Raw genomic sequence first — 27,099 nt, 5'->3', positions numbered from 1 at the left:
CCGTGTCGAGTAAGCATACACCTTCCTCTATTGTACCAGAATATTAATTTGGTCGAATCCACATCTTGAAATCCGACGACTCCTGGTGTGTGTACGTGTGTACATACACAGTAAAGTGACGAAGACAGACTGCGCCGCGTGCGCCGGGTCACGGGCAGCGAGTTTGGCATTCCGCAAAGGTCGAGCCATTACGGCTGGATCTCGGTCGGCCCTTTGTGCGGAATGGCGACCGCTCTGCTGATGATGACGAGATCGGATCGGCAAGACGCGAGTCCCAAACCTTAGCGCCCCGATGTTTCGGCGTGGAAGGCCCGGGACTGAGACCAAATATCGAGGACTCGGACTTGTAGGGTTTTTCTCCAGGAACAAAAAGAGGTGCAACATCTGACAAGAGGCTGTCCAGGAGCAGTAATAACTCCGAAGGAAAGTGCCTCACGATCAGACTCAGTTTTCACAAAACCGACCATCTGTCACGAGCAGTCCTGTCTAGGACATGTCAAACACACCTTGAAGTGAACCGGAATCAGAAACTTCGACCCGTTTCAGCTACCAGAAAACGCAGATAAGACGTCACCATGACGACACAAGGGGTGCTACTGAAAGTGCGGATGACTGGAGGCCCGCCATGGGGCCTGCGATTTATGGGCGGGCAAGGCACACCCATCTGCATCTCAAAGGTAAACTTAACTTCATTGTATCTCTGAAATATTGTCAAGAATGTTTATCCTGCCACATTTGAACATCCCCAGGCGCTTGCATTCAATCAGTACTACGATGTTAGCAAAAGATTTAACATCCTTGAAGTTGTACAATATTGTACAACTGTTTAAATGTTGTAAAAAGTTTGAACTTTCAACTTGTCTGGCAATAATGACTGGACAAAAGAGAGTGGAACATGTGCATTGTCAATCCCACCCAGTCTTCATGCCATAACGCATGCAGGATCAGGACTTCTATTCCATAAATGCAACGAAAACATTACCATGATACCCAGTACTCCCGCGCCTCACTAAACGATTACATAAATCAAAGTCTGACAACGGGAAGAAGCAATAACTCACTCTAGGTCATTATGCCTTCTCAAATATTTGATAGAGGGCCTAAAATAATAAAATCTTTCATAATTCCACTGCGACTTATGTCGACAAACATACCACGGCACAAGAGGACACGAACCTCTTAATGACAAAGACTAAAAATCACTTAAACAAACGACATCGAGGTTCGCGCTGACCAAATTAAGACTCCAATTTATTGTAGGTGCGTCACGTACAGAGTTTACTGGGAGCAGTAACTTTTACGATAAAATTGCTAGCAGAAGGTTGAAAGGGCGAGACGATATCGAGGGACTCCTCGAGGTGCTCGGAATAAATTGAGACTTGGGGTCAAAGGAATATTGTTGTTAAATTCTTGGGACCCATTTAGAATTCGATTTAAAGTGAAACTCATGCAAACTTGATACAGTGGTCGATGAGGAAGTGGCGTTGTTTGTGCCTCGTTTGTATGGAACAATCACAGGCTTCTTTGTGAGATACATTGTTCAAAATAAGCCCGCCTTCAGAGGGTTTATGTTCACAAGGGCATTTTAAGGACTCCATTCATACTTTTGCTCGTTTTATAGCAATTTTTTCATATGAGTGCGGTGTAAAGAAGTTTGATGAAAACTACTTCGCAAGAAGGAGCTTGTGATCTTGTATTTGTTCGCAATTTCAAGTCATTAGTGTCAGGTATTTTGCACGTCATTTAGAGATTATTCGATTTTACAAATTAATAAGGTTATCTTTGACTGAGCACTTTAACTGCAGTGGGAAACAACAGATGTATAATTTACGCAATTTTCAAGATGTATAGCAGTTGTAAAAATCGGGAATAGGCATCCGGACAGGTAACTGTTAACACCCCCTTTTGGGACATGTAGTTCGTAGCTAAGGCATTAATCCAAATATTGACTAAAAACGTCACAAACACTAGCCTGGGCTGTGCGCATCTGCCCTTGTCATTCCGGATGCACGTTGTGTGTAAGAAGTGTAAATGTGTATTGTTGATATGATGGAGGCAAGAGCCAGGCTATGGGATGACGATGCCGTGTGGAGAGTATTATCAAGTTCTCTGTGTACGCCATCTGCAGACACGAGGATACGCATACGTGGGATGCCTTCCTGGATGCTTTTAGCATGACAAGTACTGGGGAATGATGCCAAACATAAGGACCTTTTTCTTGATCGTGACATGAAGCTGGCTGGCCTTGTGGTTCTGGTGCGATGTCTGGATATGTGCCATGCAACTGTCCCGCAAAGCAGGAAAAATGCGGCAACATTTGTCGTCATTTTGTGCTACGACACATTTCTATGAATGCAGTTTGTTACAATAAAACCGTTACTTATCTAAAAATTGTACTGATATTAGGACACACTCTACATTTGTGTTTCAAGAACTATTTAATTTCAACTGAACAAAATTCAATCACCTTTACGTAATTCATTTTTCAAAACATCCTATTAAACAATCTAAAGTCCGCGTCAAGCTTTGAAAGATGTTTCCAAAGTCATGACAAGTTTAAGACTGTACAAACATAAATCCAAACGGTGGGAAGACTATCTCAGTTTTGACCAGAGGAAATGAGCTGTGAAATTATCTTCTTGGTAACTTTTGTGTAGCATATTATAGACAATGGATATGCCGCTCATTGCCTCCAGTGCTGAAAACATCAGTCGAAGCAAGTGATGAAGAATCAGTCGGAGCAAGAGATGCAGAATCACTTTACCGACTTACAAAGAATAACTGGCTTGAAAAGAAGTAGATATAAAACATCTCTCAGCATTTTCACGTCGGACTTAACCTTAAAACCCCTCCGAAAATTAGTTCTGGAGTGTGTTATGCAGACTGGCATTCTTCTCTTTGGCGCCATCTCCTTATCTTTGGACGTGCGCACTTGTTGAAGTGTATGATTCAGTGGCATGTCACATCGACCTTTTAAAATAGAGAGGGTCTGTCTTTTGTTGAGGTTAAGTTGACATAAATACTGCTGCCACAGATTGTTTAGGCCTAGGTCTGTGCAATTAGATTTAGGTGCTGTTGAAGAAATACGAACATGGAATATTGACATGCATGTGTTTATTATAATGCTGTCATGTAGCTGCCACTTGGCTTAACATTTTTGTCCAAAGAAATTTGACTTACTTTGTGCAGCAGTTCCCAAACGGCAGACGAGTCCGGACTGTTAAGCGCCGTAGTTCAGGAATCCTCTTGAAAGTATAAAATGCCATGTTCCAACCACTGCACAAAATAACCATGTTTAGAAGCAAAGCTGGAACAATGCTTCCCGGCAGGTAGCTTTCCTACTATGTACAGCGACTCTAATTCCCATACAGAAACGAATGTCGATTGAAGCTGACCGCTTTACACAGTTTGTGCAAATGGTGATCATGTTGTCTAAAAGTTCTGAACAACACATACGGTGATATTAAGCTCCATTTTTACATATGATTTAAACCGGTTCTCCTACATCTCCCATTTTATTTTTATTCACTGGCACATAAATCATTATCCATAAGATCGCAAGTGGCGTTAAAAAGTAACGGTGATTTGGATTTGCAATACCTAGCCTTTCTTTTTGAAGGGGTCCAAGTCAGTCTTTTTGGCTATAAAGATAACGATATCCTGACGCGATTTTTATGAGATGATGCATTTGGCCTTTACATGTCGAAAAAACGCAGGTTGTATTCCCAGCAACTGTGTACTTAACATCCAGAGATTACCGCATGTTAGGCTCAGATGCTGACGTTAATGGTTTACGCGTTTTGAATAAATACTATTAGTGTGTCTTGCTCTCCCATTTGAAAAACTTGAAGGCAATTGACACTCAACACGGCTCATACTTTTTACAAACTACTTCAACTTCGGTGAAAATGTTCCCGAGCAATTGGTCGCATTTTAATCCTAATCAACATCAACTGGTACCAAAACAATGTTTCGTTGCAATTACGTGTGAATCGTCCGAAATTTTCCATAGCCACTAAAACCACAATTTTCTGAGGTTGCCCATCCCTCAACCTTGACCAAAATCGTCGACTCAAGGGTTGTCGACAGATCTAAATTTTAGAAGCACCTTAGGTACTGCAGTGAACATGACGATGTTCGAGCTAGCTCCGTCGGTCCCCAGAGGTCAAAGCATATGATCGAGATTCCATAAATAAGACGTCTGACACGTACCTCTGCGGTCAAAATTAATACTCTTCCATGAGCCCAGATGTGCGTCCCGTTAACGAGGAAAATTCTTTTCCTTGGGCTTCCTCAAGTTTACATGTATAGGTCCCTCCTTATCTGAAAGGCTTGGAATTTTCTGGATTTTTGCGTGTGGGGTATTTCATAGCTGATAATGAAGCCAAAAATGTGGCCCTTGGGTATAATGGAGCGAGCTAAGACAACTTTATCAAGTGTAATTGCCACGAGGAAATAAAAATTCTTAAAGTTGAAATCGGAATAGAATTTACGAGGTATTAGCTACTTCATTTTTGTCATGAGATTTATCTTTAAATGGTAACTTGAAGGATTTTTAAACTATAATCAAAATATCGTATCGATCTTCATTTTTTACAAATTTTATCTCTCATTCTATTCTCTCATTCAAACCATTGCACGAGCATAGCCAAGTACGGATAGCGCTGATTAGGCGTGACCTTTTTTCGTCTCAAATGATAGGCTTACGCGCGAACTTTCCAACGGCCAATTTAAATCGAACATCAAACAGTGCACCTTTAAATAGGCTCAGATTGAATAGCATGAGTCTCATATGAGAAGAACATATCATTCCAGTGCATTCTCCATTCCCATGACTGACGAAGTGAAACCTTTTTTATTTCTAAATTATCGTCTCAAACATAAGAGGAGATCCCTGTGACACCAGATACGAGGCGCGCTTGCCAGAAATAGCTAAGGATATATGACAGGCTACCCTGGGCAGGATACGAAGGATTGTTCTCTGACATTTATTAGTGTTCTACCTTATGAGTTGGTGTTATATTTTACAATCCAACCGCTTTCACTACTTGTTTCAATTTTATAAACAAACCAAATTTTTGGCTGAAATTATTAAGTACCGGTATAGAGATTTGATGCACGCGCCGTTGTCCATTATGCGCGTACACATTCTTATAATTTGATACGCTGGTGAAGTGAGCGGTACAATGCACATTATGTACCATCCTCTTTTATGCATGCCTCATAAGTGCATGATATATTTTTAATTGTTTGGTCAATGCTTATCAGTAGAAGTATTTTGCCATTACCATTATATGACAAAAAAATTGTTGTAAGAAACATTTAAAACAAAAGAGCCAATTTTTTTCTTACAAAATGGGGCTTGTCCGGGAATTGAACCCGGGACCTCTCGCACCCGAAGCGAGAATCATACCTCTAGACCAACAAGCCATTGATGCATTAAAATTTCTTGCTCTGCGTTTATTCGTTTCATAGTTTAACTTCACAAAAATAGGGGCCTGTTCTGGAACTGAAGCTGGGACCCATCGAACCTTAAGGATACTCATACCAAAGCCGTCAAATTTCATTTGTACATGAAATTTCAACATGTTCTTTTACAGCACACGATAAAGTCACGGTTCAGTGAAAAACTCAACTTATCTTATCCAGCATTCACCTTATCCAAATTTGAATCTATTGTAACAAAATAAACACCACCTTTCAAATTCTTAATTTATTTTTTATTTTTGCAAGAAAGGAAATAAATTGAGATAATCTGGTTAAACATGAACGTAGCTTATTTACCTAATTACCCAATAAATAAATAAAAGAAATGTGGGCTTGTCCGGGAATCGAACACAAGACCTCTCGCACCCAAAGCGAGAATCATGCCACTAAACCAACAAGTCGACATTTTTCAATTCATTAAATGCAATGACTTGAACCTATTCCTTCGGGATGTTAATACTATAAAATATAGAAAGAACTGTGACGCTAGATTGACAATTACGCTCCCAAGATGGACTGCCCTCTTAACAGAAATGAAAGACTTAATAAGAAAAAAAAAAGAAGGGCTTGTCCGGGAATTGAACCCGGGACCTCTCGCACCCTAAGCGAGAATCATACCACTAGACCAACAAGCCGAGGTGCAAGAAAAGCCCCTGAACCCAACATTTATTTTGAAAATAACTCAATACGTCCGAAAAATGACAAAATTTGGGGGCTCGTCCGGGAATCGAACCCGGGACCTCTCGCACCCAAAGCGAGAATCATGCCACTAGACCAACAAGCCGACATTATCGATAAAATATATCCAGTGTATTGAACCCAGTCCTTGAGCATATTTAAAGAAACAACTGTTACGCTAGATCGACGATTGCGTCGACTCAAAAAGCACTGCCGCGTTGCTTATCACTGAACGGTAAACTGTGACCAAATGCAATAAGGAGAAGCATCAAACCTTCGTTCAAATATTTGAACTCAACTTTAAGAAACCAAACTGCGACTTGTTACTCGATAACATACCAAATTTCAAAGAAATGAATTCAAAGTCTATCCAGCAAGAGAAGGGGAACATTAGCAATAAAATGAAACAGGGACAAAAAAGAAAAAAAATAAAGAAAGCGCGGGCTTGTCCGGGAATTGAACCCGGGACCTCTCGCACCCTAAGCGAGAATCATACCACTAGACCAACAAGCCGAGGTGCAAGAAAAGCCCCTGAACCCAACATTTATTTTGAAAAATAACTCAATACGTCCGAAAAATGACAAAATTTGGGGGCTTGTCCGGGAATCGAACCCGGGACCTCTCGCACCCAAAGCGAGAATCATGCCACTAGACCAACAAGCCGACATTTTCGACAAAATAAATGCAGTGTCTTGAACCCGGTCCCTGAGCATATGAACAGAAACAACTGTGACGCTAGATCGACGATTACGTCGACTCAAACAGCACTGCCGCGTTGCTTATCACTGAACGGTAAACTGTGACCAAATGCAATAAGGAGAAGCATCAAACCTTCGTTCAAATATTTGAACTCAACTTTAAGAAACCAAACTGCGACTTGTTACTCGATAACATACCACATTTCTAAGAAATTAATTCAAAGTCTGACCAGCAAGAGAAGGGGAACATTAGTAATAAAATGGAACAGAGACAAAAAAAAAAGAAAAGAAACGAAAGCGTGGGCTTGTCCGGGAATTGAACCCGGGACCTCTCGCACCCTAAGCGAGAATCATACCACTAGACCAACAAGCCGACGCGCAAGAAACACCCCTGAACCTAAAATTTGTTTTAAAAAATAATTTAAAAAGTAATACTTTAGGGGCTCGTCCGGGAATCGAACCCGGGACCCCGGTCGCACCCACAACGATAAATCATACCACTTGACCAACAAGCCGAGTCGCAAAATATACCCCTGAACCCAAAATTTATTTTTATAAAATAATTTTAAAAGTAATACTTTAGGGCCTTGTCCGGGAATCGAACACAGAACCCCCGCACCCACAGCGAGAGTCATACTAGACCAATAAGCCGAATTTTTCTATACAATAAATGCAGTGGTTTGAACCCGGTCTTTTAGCATTTTACCATTACAGTTACGTCGACAAGCACTGCCGCGTTTTTAACCACATTGACCAAACTTTAAGAAATCAAACATGACTTATTACTCAGACGAACAGGGGCATTCATGATTTCAGGTCAGTCACTAATAACGTTAGCCAATGTTCAGTCTGTGAGAAAAATAAATCACGAAATTTGGCCCAAGGAAAAAAATAGAAAGCAAACGCACAGACTCACGAACAAAAAATACCTTTTATGTCAGAATCACTTTTAATATTAGAGCAATAAAAACAAACTCCCAAGAGAGAGGGGCCTGTCCGGGAATTGAACCCGGGACCTCTCGCACCCAAAGCGAGAATCATGCCACTAGACCAACAGGCCGCTGTTAACAAAGGCGTGGTTTTGTTTTTTAATTCCTTTCGCCTTTAAGTTTCGTGCATGGAATGGAAAGTTCGTACGGCTTTCAAATAGGGCCTAAAACTGATTGGAAGTTCCACTAAGTACTTAATGGTAGGCGAAATATATATGTATTCGAGATGCTCTGTAGCTGCACATTGTATACTCATTTTCGCACGCAAGTCTCATGAATTCCATAGGATTGAATATGGAGAAATTATTCATGCATGCAAGTGATATTTGGAAGCAGCATGCTCAGCATGGTGAGGTGGGGGAAGACGGTGCGATGACATAAAGGCCGAGTCCACATTACTTGGCTACGGTCTAAAATTACCCACAAGACTATGGTAGTGGCCGAAACAATTTCCCATAGTGTCGTGTTTAATTTCAAGCAGGACACGTCCACAGGTTGTGTCATGAGTGAAAAACATTATCTCGTCTTCTAACATTAACAGTATAAAAGCTCGCACGAAGTTCAGTCTCAGAGGAAAGAGCATGACATCGCCTTACGTTGGGCCAGGGGAATTTTCAGTGAACATAGAATATCAACATAAACCACTCTCTTGCCTGCAGGATCTTGTTACACGTTTTGAAAGTGCCTACTCAGAAATCATGCCGAGGGAAACACATCCATCTTGTGGACCTGGGGAATCAACAAGTACGTAGGCTAATCATACCTCGGCGGGCAAGTAATAAAACGCTTGGGGGACGAAAAAGTATTTGGTCTTATTTTTTCCTGTTAGTCAAGTTGATGTGTTTGCGTTTGAGCTGAGCTAATTTTCTGAGATGTTGCGTGCACAGCAGATGTTTTGATCAAGTTTTCCTCAGAGATGATTTAGTCGATGGTGGTCATAATCTGGTTGTTCACACGGTGATTCCATTCGCGTCAAGATGAGGATCGTACGTGTCACCTGATAACTTACCCGAAGACCTACTGCCATGCAACGGTGAGAGAGGTCCATATAAGGTCGGTGAACGACACCGTCGCGAGGTCATTTCTCTCGGTATTCCACCTCAGAAAACTAAAAGACGGTTTGTTTCCAACGAGTCCCGATACGTGCTTATGCAAGGCAACTTAACAATGTATTATTATGCCGTGCTGTTTAGTACTGGGACCTTTGCCAAAGGTGTGTGTCATTAAAAGCCAAAATCGTTTTTGTGTGATCTAGTCGTGAAATTAATGTGTTCCTCACATCCTGTATTACGGCGGTGTTGCTTGAAGTGAAGACCTTTGATTGCGACCAGTAAAACCTCACATTCAAAGCAGAAAACCGCGTTTAATTCCGCGTCCCGTTGCTGGCAAATTCAGAAACCATCATAAACAGAGACAGAAAAACCACAAAAAGTATTGTTAAGGCTCAAAACAAAGAACTTGAGTGTCCGCCTATATACTTCAGTGTTTGCTTTAAATCGAAAACAAAGGCGTAGAAATTGAAGTGAACAAGGTTGCTAAACAAGGAAGCATTTTCAGATGTAAACATAAGAAGGAAGACAAGAAGCGCCGTTCAAGCTTGCAAGCCGTGTCTCCCATCCCTGCTACATCGATTGTTGAATAGCGCCCTCTATCCACAAATTGAAGCGGCCTCTTTATTTCGGCGTTTCGTGCAAAAGAAACGAACAGCTCTGAACCATGATCAGCGGAAATGATCTTTCCCGGGCGAGACACGTCTTGTGATACTATCGTTTTGAACCTTCCAGGGAAACTATCCTCCACAATTGGATTCGGTACGATGCCTTTCACTTCCTTTTGATCAACTGTAACTTGGACTTGCGCTACTTCCTCCATTCGTGGCGTACGATGACCCCCCCCCATCCCACAACGCACTGCGACAAACACACTGATATATGTAATAAGTACATATGACTGTTTTGGTTTGGGACTTACAGGGTTCCATTTTTTTCGCTGTCGTGAAAATGCACTGAGCAGTACATGTACATTCAATCACCATGAACGCAATTCCTCTCCCAAGATCATCATAAATAAGGCCTAGTGGATTCTGACGCCTTATAACTCATGACCATGTATCAACGTGTTTTGCATTGCAGTGGATGAGATCATGTTCTGCAACCTCGTGCATAATGTCACCCCTCAATTACACGATCACATCGTCCACGCAAGGTGCATCTCCGTAGAACTCAGAAACTTTTAGGTTGAAAAGGGCAGCCTGCCTGTCGGTCTGGTGAGAAGGGATCATACAGACTGAACTTCCCCGCTTTCACGCCTAAATCCGGGCACAGGCCTGCAGCCCACAACCTTGGAGGACATGTGAGACAATGAATTTCTGCTGTCTCGTCTTTCAGTCGTAGAACAGGTTTAGTCCGACTCCAGGTCAACTCCGTTTGCATCTGCTGCGCCCGCTGTTGGCCACTGATTGCAGAATGACAGGCGCATAAAATTCCTTTCCCTAGATTTCTGCGGAGAACAATAAATTTGACTCCCAAATGAGTTCTACTTTTATCAAATTTCCGGCGATAACCGAGATCTGGGCAGAGACATGTATTTATCAATACACGTACTCGGGAAAAAGATACCAGGAATCGCGTGAAATGTTTCTACATAAGATGTTGTTTTGTTTTGTTTTCAGTCAAGTTTTATCATGCTCCTGCATGTTGTCTCCGTCGATGATTCTACAGTAAATCTTAGTTGCACATCGATTCTCCGGTGGCACATGGACAACATGCTGTATCACAGAGAGACCTGGCCAAAAGACAACAAAAAATGTGATCAGACATGCACTTGTCCCGTAACTTGCATGCAATTACGGACCCCGTAGAAACCAGCTCAGAAGATCATTAAGTAACAAGCTCCTTCAGAAACCTTGCACGTCACCTCCTGTCGCATGTTTTCAAGTTCAGGGAATGGAGCCATTTTAGGAGAGACTTGTGTTTCCAAGGTCGTGTCCGAAACGGGCCTTCCAGAGCTACGGCTAGGTCTACTGTACTTTCAATAGAGTGAAGACCTAGACCTAGCTCTAGACAACAGATTCGGATGCAGCCCAAGTATCATTTGTTCCACCGCGTAAACGGTCAGCTTCTTCGACAACGTGTTGTGTTTGCTTTCGCTTGTCGTAGAGGGCGCTCCAAGGCAAACACATTTACACAATGATTGATGACAGGTTATTAGTATTTTGGATATCTAAAATATCAGAGAAATCCTCCATAAAACGGAGGGGGATCTGCAGAGGGAGTGTGTTTATTTCCGTCGTGCTCAGTTTTCCGAGGGGCACCGTAAAACACATGCTCTCTCCTTGCCAGTGAGTCAGGCTGGTTGCAGCCCCTTCGAGTCCATGGTGTCACATCCGGTAGTGCACCGGGCATGTTCCCAAGCTGCAGAGCCTTCTCCGGCTGCTCCAAGTACAGCAGGCTTTCTCCGGAGTTTCACTTCCTATTTTGCCGTCTGGCCATCAAGGGTTGACTTTCAGGGACCACGACCAGGAGAGTGCAGTCTGATGCAGATGCAGATTTCAACGATTCGGCGTGTGGGTTGTTGTGATTCAGTCGACATTTGAACCAGGGAGGCGACTGGCCTGGACGCAGCCTTGAGAGGTGGTGGGGCGGTGCCTTTGCGACCAGGGGACGAGGTGACAGGTCAGAGAATTCCAGCCAAGCTGAGGACGCATCGCACCCCTCTGCCTACCCCAAGGACCAACATACAAGCACTGATTGCCGCTCATCGGTATCTGTGTCTTTAAAGACGTTCCTTCGAACTGTGGAAAATGTAAATTGGGGGTCATCTTTACCTGAGACATGCATGTTGCATGAAGTACACAGAAATTCGTTCAACATCGCCATATCCTGTCGCAGAGTGAGCATATGAGTTTTGAAACAGCAATGTTGAGGTCTGTGCACCACACACGATTTTATTGCAGCAGATTCAGTGGTCGTTGCAACACTGCGCACAAACAGTAGTCGTTCTCGGACTTTATGACTCTGCAGTACTTTACTACTCCCCGAAGCACGTAAACGACCATCATTTAGATTGACAATGTAGCCAGTATTGGATTAGATTGGGTGACGGAGAAATCTTGGACTTTATTATCAGAGAAATCTCTGACATCTAAGATCGTTTGACAGAACCCGTTCAAGATGCCCATCTACGCCACCAAGCCCAGAATCGAGTGGCCAGCGGTGTATTCGACCACCGCCCATCCTCTTCAGTTCGTCAAACATGAGCTGGACAACAATAAAACCAACACTTTCCCCAGGACTAGGAGGCGCATTTCCCCGTGCACTTCGAATGGGCTACCTTCCGTTCTGGCGGATCGTGAAGGGGTTGAAATCATCCAGTTACCTGGCGACGAGACGGGCCGTTCTGGGGTGGCGATTACCATCCCTCCTTGCAAAGATGCGACGACTGTCATTGTTCGACTACCCAACAGTGCAGGCCCAGGAGAGAAAATTGAAGTGGATCTTTCACTTGTAAGATGATAACACATATATTCTTGTCTGCTTAATTTTGTTTGATATTCCTCGTGCACGTATTGGCATTACAGAATACAATTGATTTTCAACATGAAGTGTACTTTCAGATTGATCAAATTGGGAAGAGTTCTTCTTGATTATCGATACAATTTTAATCTTACGTTTCCGCAGTTAGGCCTACAACTGCTTCATCTAAATGAGGTGACCTTTTTAAAACTACACGTACATGTACATCTAACAGGTTTATTTTTTTTACCGAGGAAGAGTGCATCACGATTACGTGTCCCTGTATGGCAATTGCGAAATCGTCAAGGCACACTGAAACAAAAACCCAAGGGCATTTCTGAGGGCAGACCCTTAAAGTCCACCAGGGAATGTCTTCTTTTTTTCCTGCAGTTTGACCTCAAGCACGACTGGAACTGAAACCTACTCCCATTTCAGATCAAACAAGCTTTCTTCTCTGCCTTCCACCGATACAACTTTGGGCACATACGCTGACCAAATCCAAGTACATTTTTTTTTAATATAAACTTGCAAAGAGCGTTCTAGTATTCAAATCCAGCATAATGCAATATCTCTTTTTTTATACATACACAACCGTGTCAGCGTGCGAAACGTGTCACCCACAACGAGGAAAGGAAACATGAAGTTGTTACAAGGAAAATACAAGGCGATACTGAAATAGTTTTGTGCTCGGCTGCATGAGATGAGTCACTATTCACATGAAAAGTGAAAATAAACGAGGCTTATGCGTCGAGGTATTTCAACGCAATCAAAACGACCACCGTGGTGAGAATGTTTTTACTGTACAGGGGCTTCACAAAGCAATCTATTAGACTGTACTTGTAAGTAATCCTCACCAACAAATGGACGGAAAACTTTGACAGTACTGTAAAAAATAGTCACTTATTGGACTGTAGACCTTGAGTTTGTGTCAGCCACGTTATTATAGTATCTTCCCAACTTGCATGCAATGAATGATGTGATGCAGACTTATGATCATGCTCACATTGAGTTGTGGTTACTTTTCTTCAAACTAGAAGCAGCCAAGGAACATGTAGTAGAAATTCCATACGGTAATGCCTCTGACCTTGGGGAACCGTGAAAGCAATTGTGGCGCGTCCAGAAACGTTCAACCAGTGGCGGAAGTTAAATTTCCACTGCCGTTCGGCCCTGTTCATTGTACACTCCTGCAGCTTGTCAAAAATTAAAAGGGTTTTCGACACACCCACTATGGGTCCAGTGTTCAATCTCTCACCGCGATTGCCAAGATAACTTGTCGTTTAGCGGGACCTTGTAAATCGTTCTGGCAGTGCAACTGAATTTCAAGAATTGACACTGGATTAGTCAATAACATAAGCTCAGTCCGGAAATGGTTGAGGTTGTCAGTTTGTAAGTTTTCATTTGAAATAAGATTTCTCTCTGTTTGTTATAAAAAAATCTTTCTAAACTGGGAATCTGACTACATCAAAGTTGCCATCAGTTGGTATTAACGTTGTTGCTCGCACAATTTTGGCCTTTGCATTGAAAATAGAAGAAATCTATTAGAACACAGTGACTACAACAGACGGTCCAGCGTGCCATCTGTTTTCCAATGCTCTTACGAGACGGTTCATTTTTTTCAGTGTTTCTGACGCATATGCTTGCCAAGGACGGTAATAAATTCCGAGCAAAGGTTAGATCTTACATCAGTACTTCCTGAGATATGGAAGACACTTTTGGGCCTTGCCCTTCTCTCCTCGACCACAGGAAAATATTATTTACTTTAAAGAAGATTTCAATCAAAGGGTTGTTGGCGTGTCACCTCCAAGCCAAGCCCCACTGTTGAGTTATTATAACTAGGCCTAAATGGTGTGAAATGCAAAAACGAAAAGTGTGATTTTAGCTGTTTTTGTAACAAAGCATTGAATGCAGTCCCCCAGGGATAACGCTGCACGTAAGTATATGTCAAAGGTAAGCCAATGTAATTATATCAAAGTTTACACAAACAATCCCATCTGCGATGGTATTTCCCCCTCTCTGTCCTACCCAGCCTGGACGATTTAGTTTACACGGCAACGCACGGTCTGTTCTTTCGCATGCGCACAGCTCTTGCGCACAAATCTGCACCTACTAATTATGGCAGTATTTACCCACAATATTTTGCGACATCAGCATTTAATTTCCTACGCAAAGTTTTTATCAAAGAGATTAACTGTTAATATTGCCAAAAGTCCAAATCACGACATCCATTTCAGACGTCTTTACCTTAGCCAAATGTGTCTTGACTAAGGTTGTGTCCGAAACGGGCTTCCAGAGCTACGACTAGGTCTATTGTCTACGCGTCTCCACATATTTCCAATAGAGCGAGGACTTAGACCTAGCTCTCGACAACAGATTCGGATGCCGCCAAGGTGTCATCAACTTGTCTTTAAGGTTGCTGACCGACTACATTATGAATAAACAGTTCATCACCGGCTACCTTCAGACACACTTTCTGGGGCCGTGCGTCTCGACTCGACTGACCACTATTTTGGAAGACAATATTATATCCCTTGGTGCCAGCTGTAATTGATCAAACCCTTCTCTCTTTCACCGAAGGGGCCACTTTAAAAGAAGGGAGCGTTTCCGCCTGCAAGGTGTACATGCTGCACCGCTGAAGCCTTTGGGAGTTAACTGACTGCCGTTAAGCTAACGAATTCATGAACATATACATTCTTCCAGAAATACGGTCTGGGATCTAAAAAGGAAAAGGAACATTTAAAACACAATTTAAGTCTCAGGAATACATTTGTCATCGTTGTCAATACAGCCATCTCCCCAGGTGTGTATTTTCTCTAAATTGAAACAGAGTTCAGTTTCCGGACGGGGCATTTTAATTGATGCGTCAACTTTACGAGATATCCGGCTGTCAAAAACAATACTCCAAGGGGAGAAATCGCCATTTCATCGCACATTCTTACCGTACGACCAGTGATGTCCCCGAGTGCCGTTCGAAAATGCCCAGTAAAGTTCCCTGCCTAGTTCAACCGTAACAATGCGGATATGACTTGAGCGGACTTGAACTTTAACAGGTGCGTAAAGATGGGATGGATCTTGGCGAGTGGTCGTTGTTGCTGGCAGTTGCAGTTTATGGTCAAAATAAGTGTTTTATTAGCCATGTCCACCACAAACAAGAAAAGGAGGAAGTGGCAATTGTTCAGAAATCCCGTATGACCTATTGGAAGTCAAACATGATTACACTCCTTGAGAGACTAACACAAATTTGTGACTTGATTCTTGAGTGCAACACAATTCCTGGTGTCACATAAAAAGACATTCATAGGAAAGCCAGAAAGACAGGACAAAAAGAATAAATGGTCAAAAGGTAGCGCTTTACTAAATTCAAGGCACTGATGGTTGGCTCTGTAATCGAAAAATACAGAAACGCACAAACTGAGTTACTTTTTCACAAGCTTTTGTAATTCACCACAATTCCCACAAAGGACTAAATACGCGGAATACTTTTTCTCGATTGGCAAAGAAAACGTTTTAATTTTAGACTTAAATTTTGATTATTCCTCCATTTTTTATTGCCGTCAGTAAGGATGGAAACAGTATGAGGAAGATATCAGCTTCCGTAATGCGCCGAACTTGTTCTTCACAATCACATGAACAAACATTTTCAAATTTCGCTTGGGGTTTTCCCAGTTTCGATTCCAACAGATTATATTCTCTACCTTAGTGCAGCATCGATTCCTAAGGTAAACTGTTCGAGTCAGGATTACAAATTGTTCAAATTGTTGCAGTAGGCTTGCAGGACAAAAACCTCGTTATTCTGTAAGTTTACTCACACCAGGTCGTATATGCAAGATAGGAAGTACAAATTTCGTGGATACTTAATATGATGACTAGTGTTCTGTGGTGAATCTCCGGGGCAAAGCAAAGTCTGGGGGTCACAAGTCGAATTTGACATTTTTTGTTGAAACGAAGAAAAAAACTGGACAATTTCACCGCCTCCGGGTTCCTGTCCATTGCTTTGGTTGAACCTGTCTGCTCACCTGTAATATTAGGAATTAAAACTTGCTTACTGGCACTGCCTACATGTATGTTTTGTAGCAACTACGGAATCCCCCACGGGACAAAGGACAGTTCAGAATGTTGCAGCGAGCTAAATGTAGTAGTGTGGAAGCAGGCATTTTGCCAAACCGCTCATTTTTGTCTGAATCATGTAAGGCCTGGCAGCTGTTGCTGTGCTGTCGGGACTCAATTCCCACTTCGGCGCGTGCGCACCCGCTGTTGGCCGCCTATGGCCAGATCATAATAATTGGAGACTGATAATTGACGAGGCATACCCTGAGACTTCAAATCGGACATATCCTTAATTGGGTTAATTGCACTTCCCCTCCAGGGGTGCATAAAAGGACCTAAACAGTTTAGCATGATCCCCTCTTCACATAAACTTAGATGAAGAACATGTACATGAAGGTACACACAGACACAACTCATTGATGTTGGCAATTTATAGGGGCGTCCTCTTATAAATATATCTTTGACTCATTGAAACATCCAAAATATTTCACCCTCAGTAAGGTCAGTACACCGGAATATATCTCACCGTACTTTGCCCCCTACGACAAGTCATCTCTATGAACCAATCCACTAATACAGACATTTATACGACCTCTGCTGAGTGACAAGTACCATAATTTGTTTTTCAACTCAAGGCGATCTGCATAAAATAACTATAATTGTCTGCTTGGTCAAACATGTGTTTTTAACACTTCACGAGCTTTTACTTATCAATCAGGTCAATGAACTGGACAGTCCTTATTTTTGTATTTTCACTTGAGATGTCCTCTATTATCATTTGGAAAAAGTATTCTTTGAGACTTGAACATTTCGTATGCGAAATGAAATCTATTCTCAAGAGATTCCTGATTAGAAAGAATTTGATCGTACAGCCCAGAGGTTTACATTAACTTTTCACGGTGTGGGTTGCGTTTATGCGATGGCCTAGAAAGCAGGTCAGTCAATCTGACACTGAACTAGGGCCTCTGGCAGTGAAAACCCAAGGTCGGTACCAAAATAAGAAAATTGGAGATACTCCACATCTCGGTTCTCTATCTTCATGACCAATACGGGCGATTCACAATAGTGCGCCTCCACGAGTGACTGGCCAACGCGATGCAAACTCCTAGAGTCGCACTATCGGGAATCGCACGTATTCAAGATCACTGCGCACTCAGAATGGCCCCACCCCGCTTGCCTTGCCTGGCTCTACTCTACCTTCGTCGCCCATTTAAGGCAAGAGCAATGTACAACCTTGAGCACAAAATAACGTACTGTTACTGTTTCGGAGAATTGACATGATGCGGCTTCCTTAGTGTCTGGTATCTTGGATTGGTCTTTAGTACGTGTACGACATGGCTGCTAATTAATGACTGCGTAATTGCTCCGAGAACAGACATGGCGATTGAAACTACGAATTGAATAAAAGTACTTTGGATCAGGTTTAAACGCGCCTTGAATTTGTAGGTACCTCTGACCGAATCGCGTGTTACATCACTTGCCATTGAGAAGTATTCGCTCAGATGCAAGATGTACCAGAGCGGCGTCGGTGTCAGTTGAAATTGGTTGAGTTGTTCATTTTTGGCTGGTGTCAGCGACGTGATGTGTGACAGAGGTCCCGTGAATTACAGCACGTGGAAATGCACGTTTCCTGCCTGGCAGACTGAGTAAGACCAGGACTGGATACGTGACAGTGCAATTGGGAATTGCAGTCAAATCGCCATATATGAAAATTACATGTGGAGCTTCACATTGTCATTGATTAAAAACCACGAGACCAAAATAACTTTACAATAATTTTTTGTCTCCAGTTTTAACACATCAACAACTGTTAAAAGATGAAACTTCGAAAATGGTATTGTTTATCAATTCACTGTATATCGGTTGCACTCAAACAAGGAGGTTTCGTTTCCTTTGTGGACAACTTGGCTCGATAAAATACATTTTTGTCCATCGTTTCACTAGTTTTAGCATTATTATCATCAGACTTTTGCTTTGAGTCACTTTGCAAGATGTACGTGCCTTAGTCACTTTATTTGCAAGATTTACGTGACGGGGGCTTACATGTTTGCCCCCGAGATAACCATGATACATGTAGCAACTTTATTCAGCAAGAATTAGCTTGCACCCTCTACTCGCTGATAAACAAGTTCCGCTAGTAAGAAAGTAATTGGCAAAACAGGGTATGAAAAGGAAAATAAACGCTACTAGGGCCTTTTTTATTTTTGATTTTGCACTTCATAGTCGTTCATGCAAAAGCCGCAACCATATGTTTTCTAAAGCGATAGAAGGGTTTACTGGAAGCGCGCCACCTTCCCTGAAGCGAAACGCTGAAACGTTGTTTCCTTTTCATTTATCTCATTGGATTAGATCCGACGAAAAAGTAAAGCTTTCAACGCCAACTTACAGGAAGGAGACGAAGTGTTAAGTGTCAACGGCAGGAACGTTCGCAATGGGGCATGTGACATCGCCATGGGTTACGTAGATGCCGCTGTGGATACGCTAGACCTAGAACTTGTGAGGTATAACTTGAGAGATCGAGTGCCAGACAATTCCTATTCTTTAATTCTATCAACCAATGAGCCAATTCGGAATACGGACGTTTCACAATAGTGAGCCACCACGAGATTGCAACGCGCTGACCAATCACAATGTGCAAAATTTGTCGACCCAATGCGCGTTCAGAAATGGTCGACAAATTTCGCGCACTGTGATTGGCCAACGCGTTGCAAACTCATGGTGGCGCACTTTTGTGAATTGCCCGTATCCCAACAGCGTATGACGCACATGAAGCGCATCCGAGGTCCTTTGGACGCGCATGCCAAGTCCGCCCTATCGGCGCGGCCCGCGCCGGGGCGGCCTATAGCGTGCGTGTCATGTTCCTGAATGGCTTTCCTTTTTTGGATTAACGAACTGGCTTATTCTAGAACTAGGGTGCCTCTGCTAAATGAACACAAATTCTTTTGATATGTGCAAAGCAGAAAAAGATCCAAATTGCAATTACTCGACGAATACTTGGTCGTTTCTGTATTAATTTGTGGAAGTGTGAACAGTTAACTGTATATATTTTTAGACTTTTTAATAACTTGACAAAGTCACGTAGAGTTTATTTATATGTAACATTTTTTCAATACTCCACACTCCCTCCCTTTTTCAGGCTGTCATTCGTTTCCTTGAGAACTAAAGGGATGCAGAATTGCAGAATGATCCATAATTTTGTGAGATAAAACTACAAAACTTTTTTTTCTCAAATTTCAATACTGTAGACGTGGATCTGGTGCCCCTACCATGCCGATCAACGCTTCATCCACAGAACACATGAATGGTAACACAGAGATACGACGGGTACCAACCTACCAGATTACAACTTCGCAAAAGCCAAGGCAACCAGGTACAACCAGCGATTTGTTCCAATAACTCTTTACATAGAGACAAAGTTTCTCAAACTTATTTTCACAACTCTCTTGGGAAGCGTCATTCGCCATATTATGATGACACCCCTACATCCCCGCCAGTGGGGGCGCTGTGGTCAACCGAAATCGTGAATATTCACTCACCATGGAAAGCTTCACGGTAACCATGATACCACTCCGTAACTCTGTGTCGTGTGCCTTAATTATTCCCCGTGCTGAGGCAACATTCACAACTGTGCGATATTCACAAGTAAGTGACATTCACATCTGGCCTTTTTATTTCATTTAAGGACACGCCGGCCACAAGCAGACATCTACGACTACGCATGTGCAAACTAGAACAGATGGAGGTGTGAGGGAAGAGACGATCACTAAGACAATCACAGAACGCATCGGGGAGGAAGCGAAGACCACGACCAAACGGGATGTCAAGACGTACGGTGCTCCGCAGGATACAACCGACAGCACAGGTGAAGACGAGTGTGCTTATTACACTTTGATTGCATTCGCATGGGGTCTGAGGTAAAAGGACGTCTCTCTAAACATTTGAAACGAAAATGTCACATCTACATGTAATTATATCTGCCGCCTCGTGTGAAGCACAAAGCAGAACAAATCGAGTCCCCTTCGGAGAAATGCAATCTAAAGTTTAAATAAATTCAAGTTATAGGTCAAATTAGATTAACGCCTTGCAGTCGCGTCCATGTGACGTCCAATTGCTCCATAACGTTTGCTTTGAAACCTACTTAAGAGGCATCCGCGACTGACATTACGAAAATGCCCTTGAATGGAAAAATGTAATTCCATTAGAAATTCCATCGTGCAGGGAGGGGATTTCCTATCACTGTTCCCATATCTGTATCTAAATTATGAACCTGATGATCGCTATTAATTGCTGATAACTAGACACCAACTACCACCTGAGTCCAGTGATTATTGTAAATGAATTTCACACTCTTTCTAGGAACGGGCAGGCAAGGACGAGGTAGCGCTGTCACATTTCACGCTCCTAAGATCAACGTGGCGGCCAAACCAGAGATCTGGTCGCCACCTGGAAAATCGCAACCTGTCAAGAAACCCACATTAGCATATTCCAGCAGCGCACCGGCGCATGCCACCACAGCGCATGTGCAGTACACCGGAAGCGTGCCGACGGGGTCGGCACCGAAGCCCAAGACACCTTTTCTGGAGAGCAAACAGGAACAGAATGTGCCGACAAAGCCCATGCGCTGGGAGCCGCAGATCCATTACTCGACCACGCCCAAGATGGAGTCTGAAGCTCCCTCAACCACGACCTGGAGTGGCTCCGTCAGCGGACCAAGACGGACATCAGTCGGTCAGGAGGTCACCATCACTTTTGCTCCTCAAGGGTTTATGGCTAAGAGGCCTTCCGTCGACATTGGGAAACCACCGTCTTTTATCGCTCCAGTTGTGGAAGAGCCAGTTTCTGCCTCTACCACAGTCGAAGTCGAAAAAAAGCCAGTTTACAAGGAGGAGCCAACAGTCATCCTGAGACGTGCAGCACCACCTCCAGACAGACCAGACAGCAAAAGCACAATCGATGAAACAGACAAATCAGAAAGTAAGTTCAAAACAAGTACCAAAATTAACTTTAATTTAATAAATGGAAGTTTTCAAGCCGCAGATCTGAATTTCCGAATTAACAATTCGTCAAAAGATCATTCTCCATTTTCAGAGGAATGATGAAAGCTAGCCTTTGGGGTATATTGGCTTTGGTACAGGTGTATCGCAAATGCAAAGGCATGCCAACAAATTTGCACGATTTAATTTAACAGATTTTTCATATTTATAAGGAAATTTAATATCACTTTATCAAATGATTCAAAGGAGATGCTACTTTTTTGTTACTGTTTCAGTTAAGAGGCCTTATTCGTATCCGGGAAAACACTCAGAGGACGATCCAGAGATCACTACAGAGATGAGGATGAAGGCATGCAAGACCATAGCTGACCTACTTATGTTCCCCGCCGACAAACACGCCAAGGGAGCCCGGATGTTTGCCAAGCGGCGTAAGCGAAGTGAGCGGTGGTCGGTCGAAGGTATGGGTCAAAATGTCGAAGAGGAGAAAGACGGGGAGGAGGAAGAGGAGGCTATGGACAGAGGCGTGGAGATTACCCTGGTTGCATCTGGGAGGAAGCCGTTACCGCCAGGCGCTGTGCCGATCGGGATGCCCCTCCCTCCACCACCACCACCACCTGAACCAGGCAAGCCTTTTATACCACAAGCGCCCCCACCCCCTCCACCGGGCACTAAGTATAGACTCAAAGTGGAGCCGACAAACTTCAAGGTCAACCTGAAAAAGAAGGATGTCTGTGAGCACAACATCGTCAGCCCCGAGCAGATGGGCCGCCTGGTCGTAGACTTGAAGGCTGCCAGCGGCCGAGGAGCTAACATGTTCGAGAGGCGCCGCCAAAGATCAGATCAATACGTCATCGATGAGAGCAACGTCAAAGCTCCCCCGGTCATGAAAAATACCGCTAAGCCAAAAGGAATCGCCTCAGCCAGTATTACCATGAAACAGGACAACCAAATGCACTTCCCAAAGAAATCCCCTTGGGAAGCAGCAATGGAATCGCCTGTGGGTAGTTGCGATGCCGCTTTTGAACATATTCAGAAGAAGAGACCATCTCTTACGCAGGTAGACAGTTCAATGAAAGGGCCTCCTCCACAAACCAAACCAAAACCGCAGGCATCACGAATGGGCCACGACACGCTGTCAAAAGCTCACTCTGACCCAGCCCAAATCAGGCCAAGGTTTACAGCCAACGATCCCAATTCTGCCGTACAGCTCCCGACAGGATCTGGCTCTCCGAGTTTCAAACCTAAATTCAGCGCCAGAATGGTATCATCCGAGACTTCGCAAAGTGGCATCACGAAGTCGAACGACTTCAATCCTAAGCCTCGCGGCTGGAACTCCCCAGTGCATTCGGGCGAGACGCCCCTTGCGTCAATGAACTCGGCCGACGATGGACAAACTACGACATTCTCCGCCATAAGGCCGACCAGAGTCGGTTCAGACTATAATCGGAAGCCTCGCGGATGGACAGCCACCGGTGATGCAACCGCAAATGCTGCCGCCAACGGCAGACCGGCAAGTTACAATTATTCTAAGCCCGCTAGATTCGCTGTACATACGGGACGCGAAACTGCCGACCTATGATTGGCTGAGGAGCATCAAATAAGAGCATGCCAATGTTTTTTTCTTGAATATTACTGCTGTGATTGTGAGTAAGTTTTTGGCCGTTTACACATCCCCTTTTATTATAAGCACCTTGTTCATTTTAAACTATGTAATCGAAATATTAACTTTTAATTAATGAAAATGAAATCAGGCTACGACATGAGATCAGACGTCAATAAAAAGGATACTGAAACATGTTACCAACATTTTGATTCCTGATTTGTCAGATAAAACTGATCATGTATAGGGCACGCAGTTTTTGGAAATTATAACAATAGCAAATACGAATGCTTTTGTATTATTTAGGACCTATATTTAATCCTGTACAAAATGGTAAATTTGTTTTGTGAGTCCACTGTTTGCTTATCAGACCATCACTGAAAAGTAGAAATTGCTAATTTATAAAATAGAGATTGTTGAAAACTTGTGACCATATTTTGCACCATTATATGTTAGCTTGTACATTGCAATGCACAAAGTCAATCGATTAGCTTTGCTTGATATCAATATTTACATTCAGCCCAACGTGTAAAAACTGGTCAAATTCTCCCGTTTGCTGAAAATATTCAGAGACTGTAACATTTAAGGATTGTTTCTCTTGAAGTGGAAACACTATAGATTTTCTGATAGAACAGGTTATGTATATTTGCTCATGTAACCTTCTCTTCATATGCATACATGTATAAGATTATTTGTGTTGTCTGAGAGAAACAGCACACTGCATTCAACAGGGAAACAGACGTGTTGCGTTTCTGTTATACATTGACTATCAGATTTAAGGATTTTAGGGTTTGGTTTCTTCTTTTTATGAGTCAAGAAGTATTCATAGAGTTCTCAAAGAATAACTGGTATTTCAAGCTGTCTACAGAAAATTCCTCACTGAATTACCGCGAAGGAGGTTTTGATATTACGTCTATGAATACAAGTTCTTTTTTGATATTTAAAACATGCAGGAGGGCGCATAATGGTAAACAAAAGTAGGTTAAGGTGAATGGACAGGTGTTTTGGCGCCAAATGCAGATTCATGGGTTACATATTCATAAGTTATAGTTGAAGTCGAGTCTGAGGAGAGTTGTCAAAGATCATTAGGCAGGAATAGCACAACTTATTTTGCAGACTAGTTCTCGCAAACGTGAGAAAATGAAAATGGCGCATCGTGACGGAGATCTAGAATTAGTTGGGGCTTGCAGGAAGATAACATGGTAGGATAAAAATCGATGGAGATTCTTAAGTATGAAAGCAGAAAGATTTACTTGGTTCTTTTTGACGAGAAAGAACACTAAGTAGTTTGAAGCAATGATGACTACCGTAAGGATGACTGAGCATTGCGAGCAACTGCACCACAATGCTCCTGGATAATGACGGCCCACAAAATCATTTGGTGAAAAATTTCTTGGTCGCAATTTTGGAAAGGATAATTTCACTGCTGGTGCTAGCAACTGGTCGTGTCTGGAGATTTTGGTGATTACTGAGATAGCACAGTTTTGAGGCAGCAGAAGCCCGTGCAGCTATCGGACGTTTCAGGATGCAAAATCCCAAACGTGATTCTGTAATTTGGCGCAAGAGGACAAAAGTAACATGTCGAAGTAGTAAAAGGGTCGCCATTAAAGATACCATCTTTGATTTAAATTACAACTTGTAAAGTTTTATTAAGAGAAAGACCTTTCAGGGACATCACATGCTGGGCTTCCTGGACTGGTAAACAGTAATGCATTTCAGGTTTATTTGTTAAAGTGTAAAGTTGGTTTTAAAGGAGATGGTACTATTTTCATTGACAAAGCGGTATCAAATTACCACAGTCGTTGGTTAGTTCAAGTAAAATTTGGTCAACGTAGCGAGAGTTTTCATAGAGAGTATAGGTGGTTGACGTTCTGACCAACAGGGGTCAAAATTCCACGTTTTGAGCAAAGGTTTGCCGTATGTTTAGTAGAGTGTGGTTCTCCATAATTTTGAATGATCCGCATGTCGAAACAGCCGTTTAACCAGAAAGCTTCACAAGTGAAACATGAGACTATAGCTTAATTGACGGTCGGAGTGTAAAAAATATAATTCCCCAAACTAAAAAGGATAATTTTCCACTTTAATTTAATATTTAAAAAGTACATACTAAATAGAAGTGAACAAAGAAAAGCAATTTCAATTCGCTTTAAAAGAAAACACTCAAATGTGCTGTTGATCTTTTTGCAGTCTTCGGGTTTTGAATACTGAATTACCAGCATGTCATTTTGAAATGAAGATTGTCGAGTTTTAAGTGATTTTGTCGAAATTTCTTTGAACACGACTGTTTTAGTATTTAAGTGTGTAATTAGTGTGAGATAGGGCCGCATTGGAAGTTGTGCAGTTATGGGGTTGTATTTCTGCTGAAACAACTGATGTTTAGAGAGTAAATAAACGATGACTCGAAAGAGACAAAAGGACTAGAAAGAACTCAAATCCTTTCAGAATTAAGTTAATGTTTGAAGCTTTAGTTGGCATTTATGTCAAAAAAGAGAGGCTGGTATTTTTAGTTAATAGCAAAACAATTTAAGCATTATTTCATATTCATGCATTAATCAAATATTCATTCAACACCGGGCAGTTTGTCTCAACTACTCAATTGGATTTGTGATACTAAATCTGTCCATTATTCCTTTAAAACATACATTCGGTCAAAAGTTAACATCGATTTGATATATAATTTCGTTGTTAATCTGTATTTTGCTTTCTTCTGAGCAGAATTTAAACCCTTAAATGCTGGACGACTGCACTGATTTTTTGTCAGTGTTCATTCTCATCTATTTCATCTCTCCTAGAAGTAGGGCTTAAGGTATCAGGGGCTCAAGGTTTCAGGACCTTCGTTTACCGATCAACCTACCAGTGCCCAAGGCGGGAGTGAACAAAGTATAAACCCATCTTCCGGAGGAGTCGCCTTTGCCCTTGCCATACCTACGTCACAAATATCACCGGCGTGAACAACACCGTCCCTCCCACAAGCTGGGTGATATACGTCACCGATTTTTATCAGTAACCTTCGACGAATACCATCTCCAATTTAATACCTCACTAAAATGAAACACGATCTAACCTTCTCCCGTCTCAACTGCGCAAATCCCATTAGTTTGTTCTCGCCCGGCAGTGAATGGTAGACAGTTGAGGTATTCGGCCAAGGAGACATTTTGCGTCGCGAGAGGCGCTCCTTTTTGATATTCCCACGGAAATGTACTCTACATACTATTAGGCTCTGTTCACGCTCGATTTCTACGGTACAATAGAAACTAAACTTTGATAGGCAACAATGGATATTCCGTTAAACTTTGTTATTTATGACAAAGTGAGTTCAGATCTACCGTGTAGTTCCAGGCCCCAGCATTGTATCACTAAGAAAAGGGGAAACTTTGAGATTCTCACTGTCACTAATAGAAAGTGGCATCAGGTGTTTCTCTGTTACTAACAGTGTAATCGATTAACAGCCAGTGTTTACAATTTCTGACAGGCTGGTTACTCAGCTTGCTCTGTTTGCTTGCTCATGGTTACACTGTGATTGACTAAACAGCCACGTTTCGGGGTGAAGGCGCTGCAGGAATTTCCCGCGGAAAACCTGACAATCTTCGGTTCTTTACTGATCGGGCACTCGACTGCTCGGATGATGAACTCGGATACCGCTGGGACCGGAAAAAGTATTTTGACACACTGCCTCTGTTTTTGCGGTTTATGGATCTTATATCAGACTTACAAGTTACATGTACATGTATAGAATATATGTCTTATCTCGGTGTCAAATCTTTTGATTCGAAACAAGATCTTGCAGTACACCTTGAATGAACCAAGGTCAAAGGTAAGACAACATGAGAAACTTCCCCGATCACGGTACAGGGTTCAACTGAAATTCGACGATGAAAAAGAAAACTGGCAGATCTTATGGGGGAACACATTCAGAGTGGACACGAGGAAGGTGCGTTTCATTTTAACCGTCTGTCACAAAATCGCAAATAATGAACTTAGTTCTTAAGTTAGGTTTGCGTATAGAGTATTACACTAAGTTGATATTGTCGCACCATATACATAAACATAGATATTACTCTCAACGCCTATTACACTTTGCTAAATGCAATGAAG

The 27,099-nt window shown here is 42.5% G+C and overlaps 2 protein-coding genes and 7 non-coding genes across 10 annotated transcripts in view; 1 reads left to right on the top strand and 8 right to left on the bottom strand.

Moving 5' to 3' along the window:
* LOC110973528 (carbohydrate sulfotransferase 11-like) overlaps positions 1–27,099 on the bottom strand; it is a 69,116-nt gene that overhangs the window by 33,013 nt on the left and 9,004 nt on the right. The window lies entirely within an intron of this gene.
* On the top strand, positions 121–25,418 carry LOC110973258 (uncharacterized). 2 transcript variants are annotated; one of them, XM_022223984.2, is made up of 6 exons: positions 121–677; positions 18,760–18,911; positions 19,656–19,780; positions 20,093–20,272; positions 20,767–21,384; positions 21,680–25,418. In XM_022223984.2, exons 1-6 carry the CDS (start codon positions 576–578, stop codon positions 22,981–22,983), a joined length of 2,481 nt encoding a protein of 826 aa, XP_022079676.2. In that variant the 5' UTR covers positions 121–575; the 3' UTR covers positions 22,984–25,418. The 2 variants fall into 2 exon arrangements, with proteins under 2 accessions (XP_022079676.2, XP_086985988.1); XM_087129862.1 differs by lacking the exon at positions 121–677 and adding an exon at positions 11,444–12,357.
* Trnap-cgg (transfer RNA proline (anticodon CGG)) lies at positions 5,359–5,430 on the bottom strand. Its single transcript has one exon. It is a non-coding gene; the product is annotated as a tRNA-Pro (tRNA).
* On the bottom strand, positions 6,051–6,122 carry Trnap-agg (transfer RNA proline (anticodon AGG)). Its single transcript has one exon. It is a non-coding gene; the product is annotated as a tRNA-Pro (tRNA).
* Positions 6,200–6,271, bottom strand: Trnap-ugg (transfer RNA proline (anticodon UGG)). Its single transcript has one exon. It is a non-coding gene; the product is annotated as a tRNA-Pro (tRNA).
* On the bottom strand, positions 6,607–6,678 carry Trnap-agg (transfer RNA proline (anticodon AGG)). The gene has a single exon. It is a non-coding gene; the product is annotated as a tRNA-Pro (tRNA).
* On the bottom strand, positions 6,757–6,828 carry Trnap-ugg (transfer RNA proline (anticodon UGG)). Its single transcript has one exon. It is a non-coding gene; the product is annotated as a tRNA-Pro (tRNA).
* Positions 7,165–7,236, bottom strand: Trnap-agg (transfer RNA proline (anticodon AGG)). Its single transcript has one exon. It is a non-coding gene; the product is annotated as a tRNA-Pro (tRNA).
* Positions 7,852–7,923, bottom strand: Trnap-ugg (transfer RNA proline (anticodon UGG)). Its single transcript has one exon. It is a non-coding gene; the product is annotated as a tRNA-Pro (tRNA).

This window comes from Acanthaster planci, linkage group LG19 (assembly GCF_054643075.1).
Source record: "Acanthaster planci isolate LZ-2023a linkage group LG19, COTS_SCS, whole genome shotgun sequence".
NCBI lineage: Eukaryota > Metazoa > Echinodermata > Asteroidea > Valvatida > Acanthasteridae > Acanthaster > Acanthaster planci.
The sequence above is the reverse complement of the archived record's forward strand: the minus strand, read 5'-3'. Positions and strand labels throughout refer to the sequence as shown.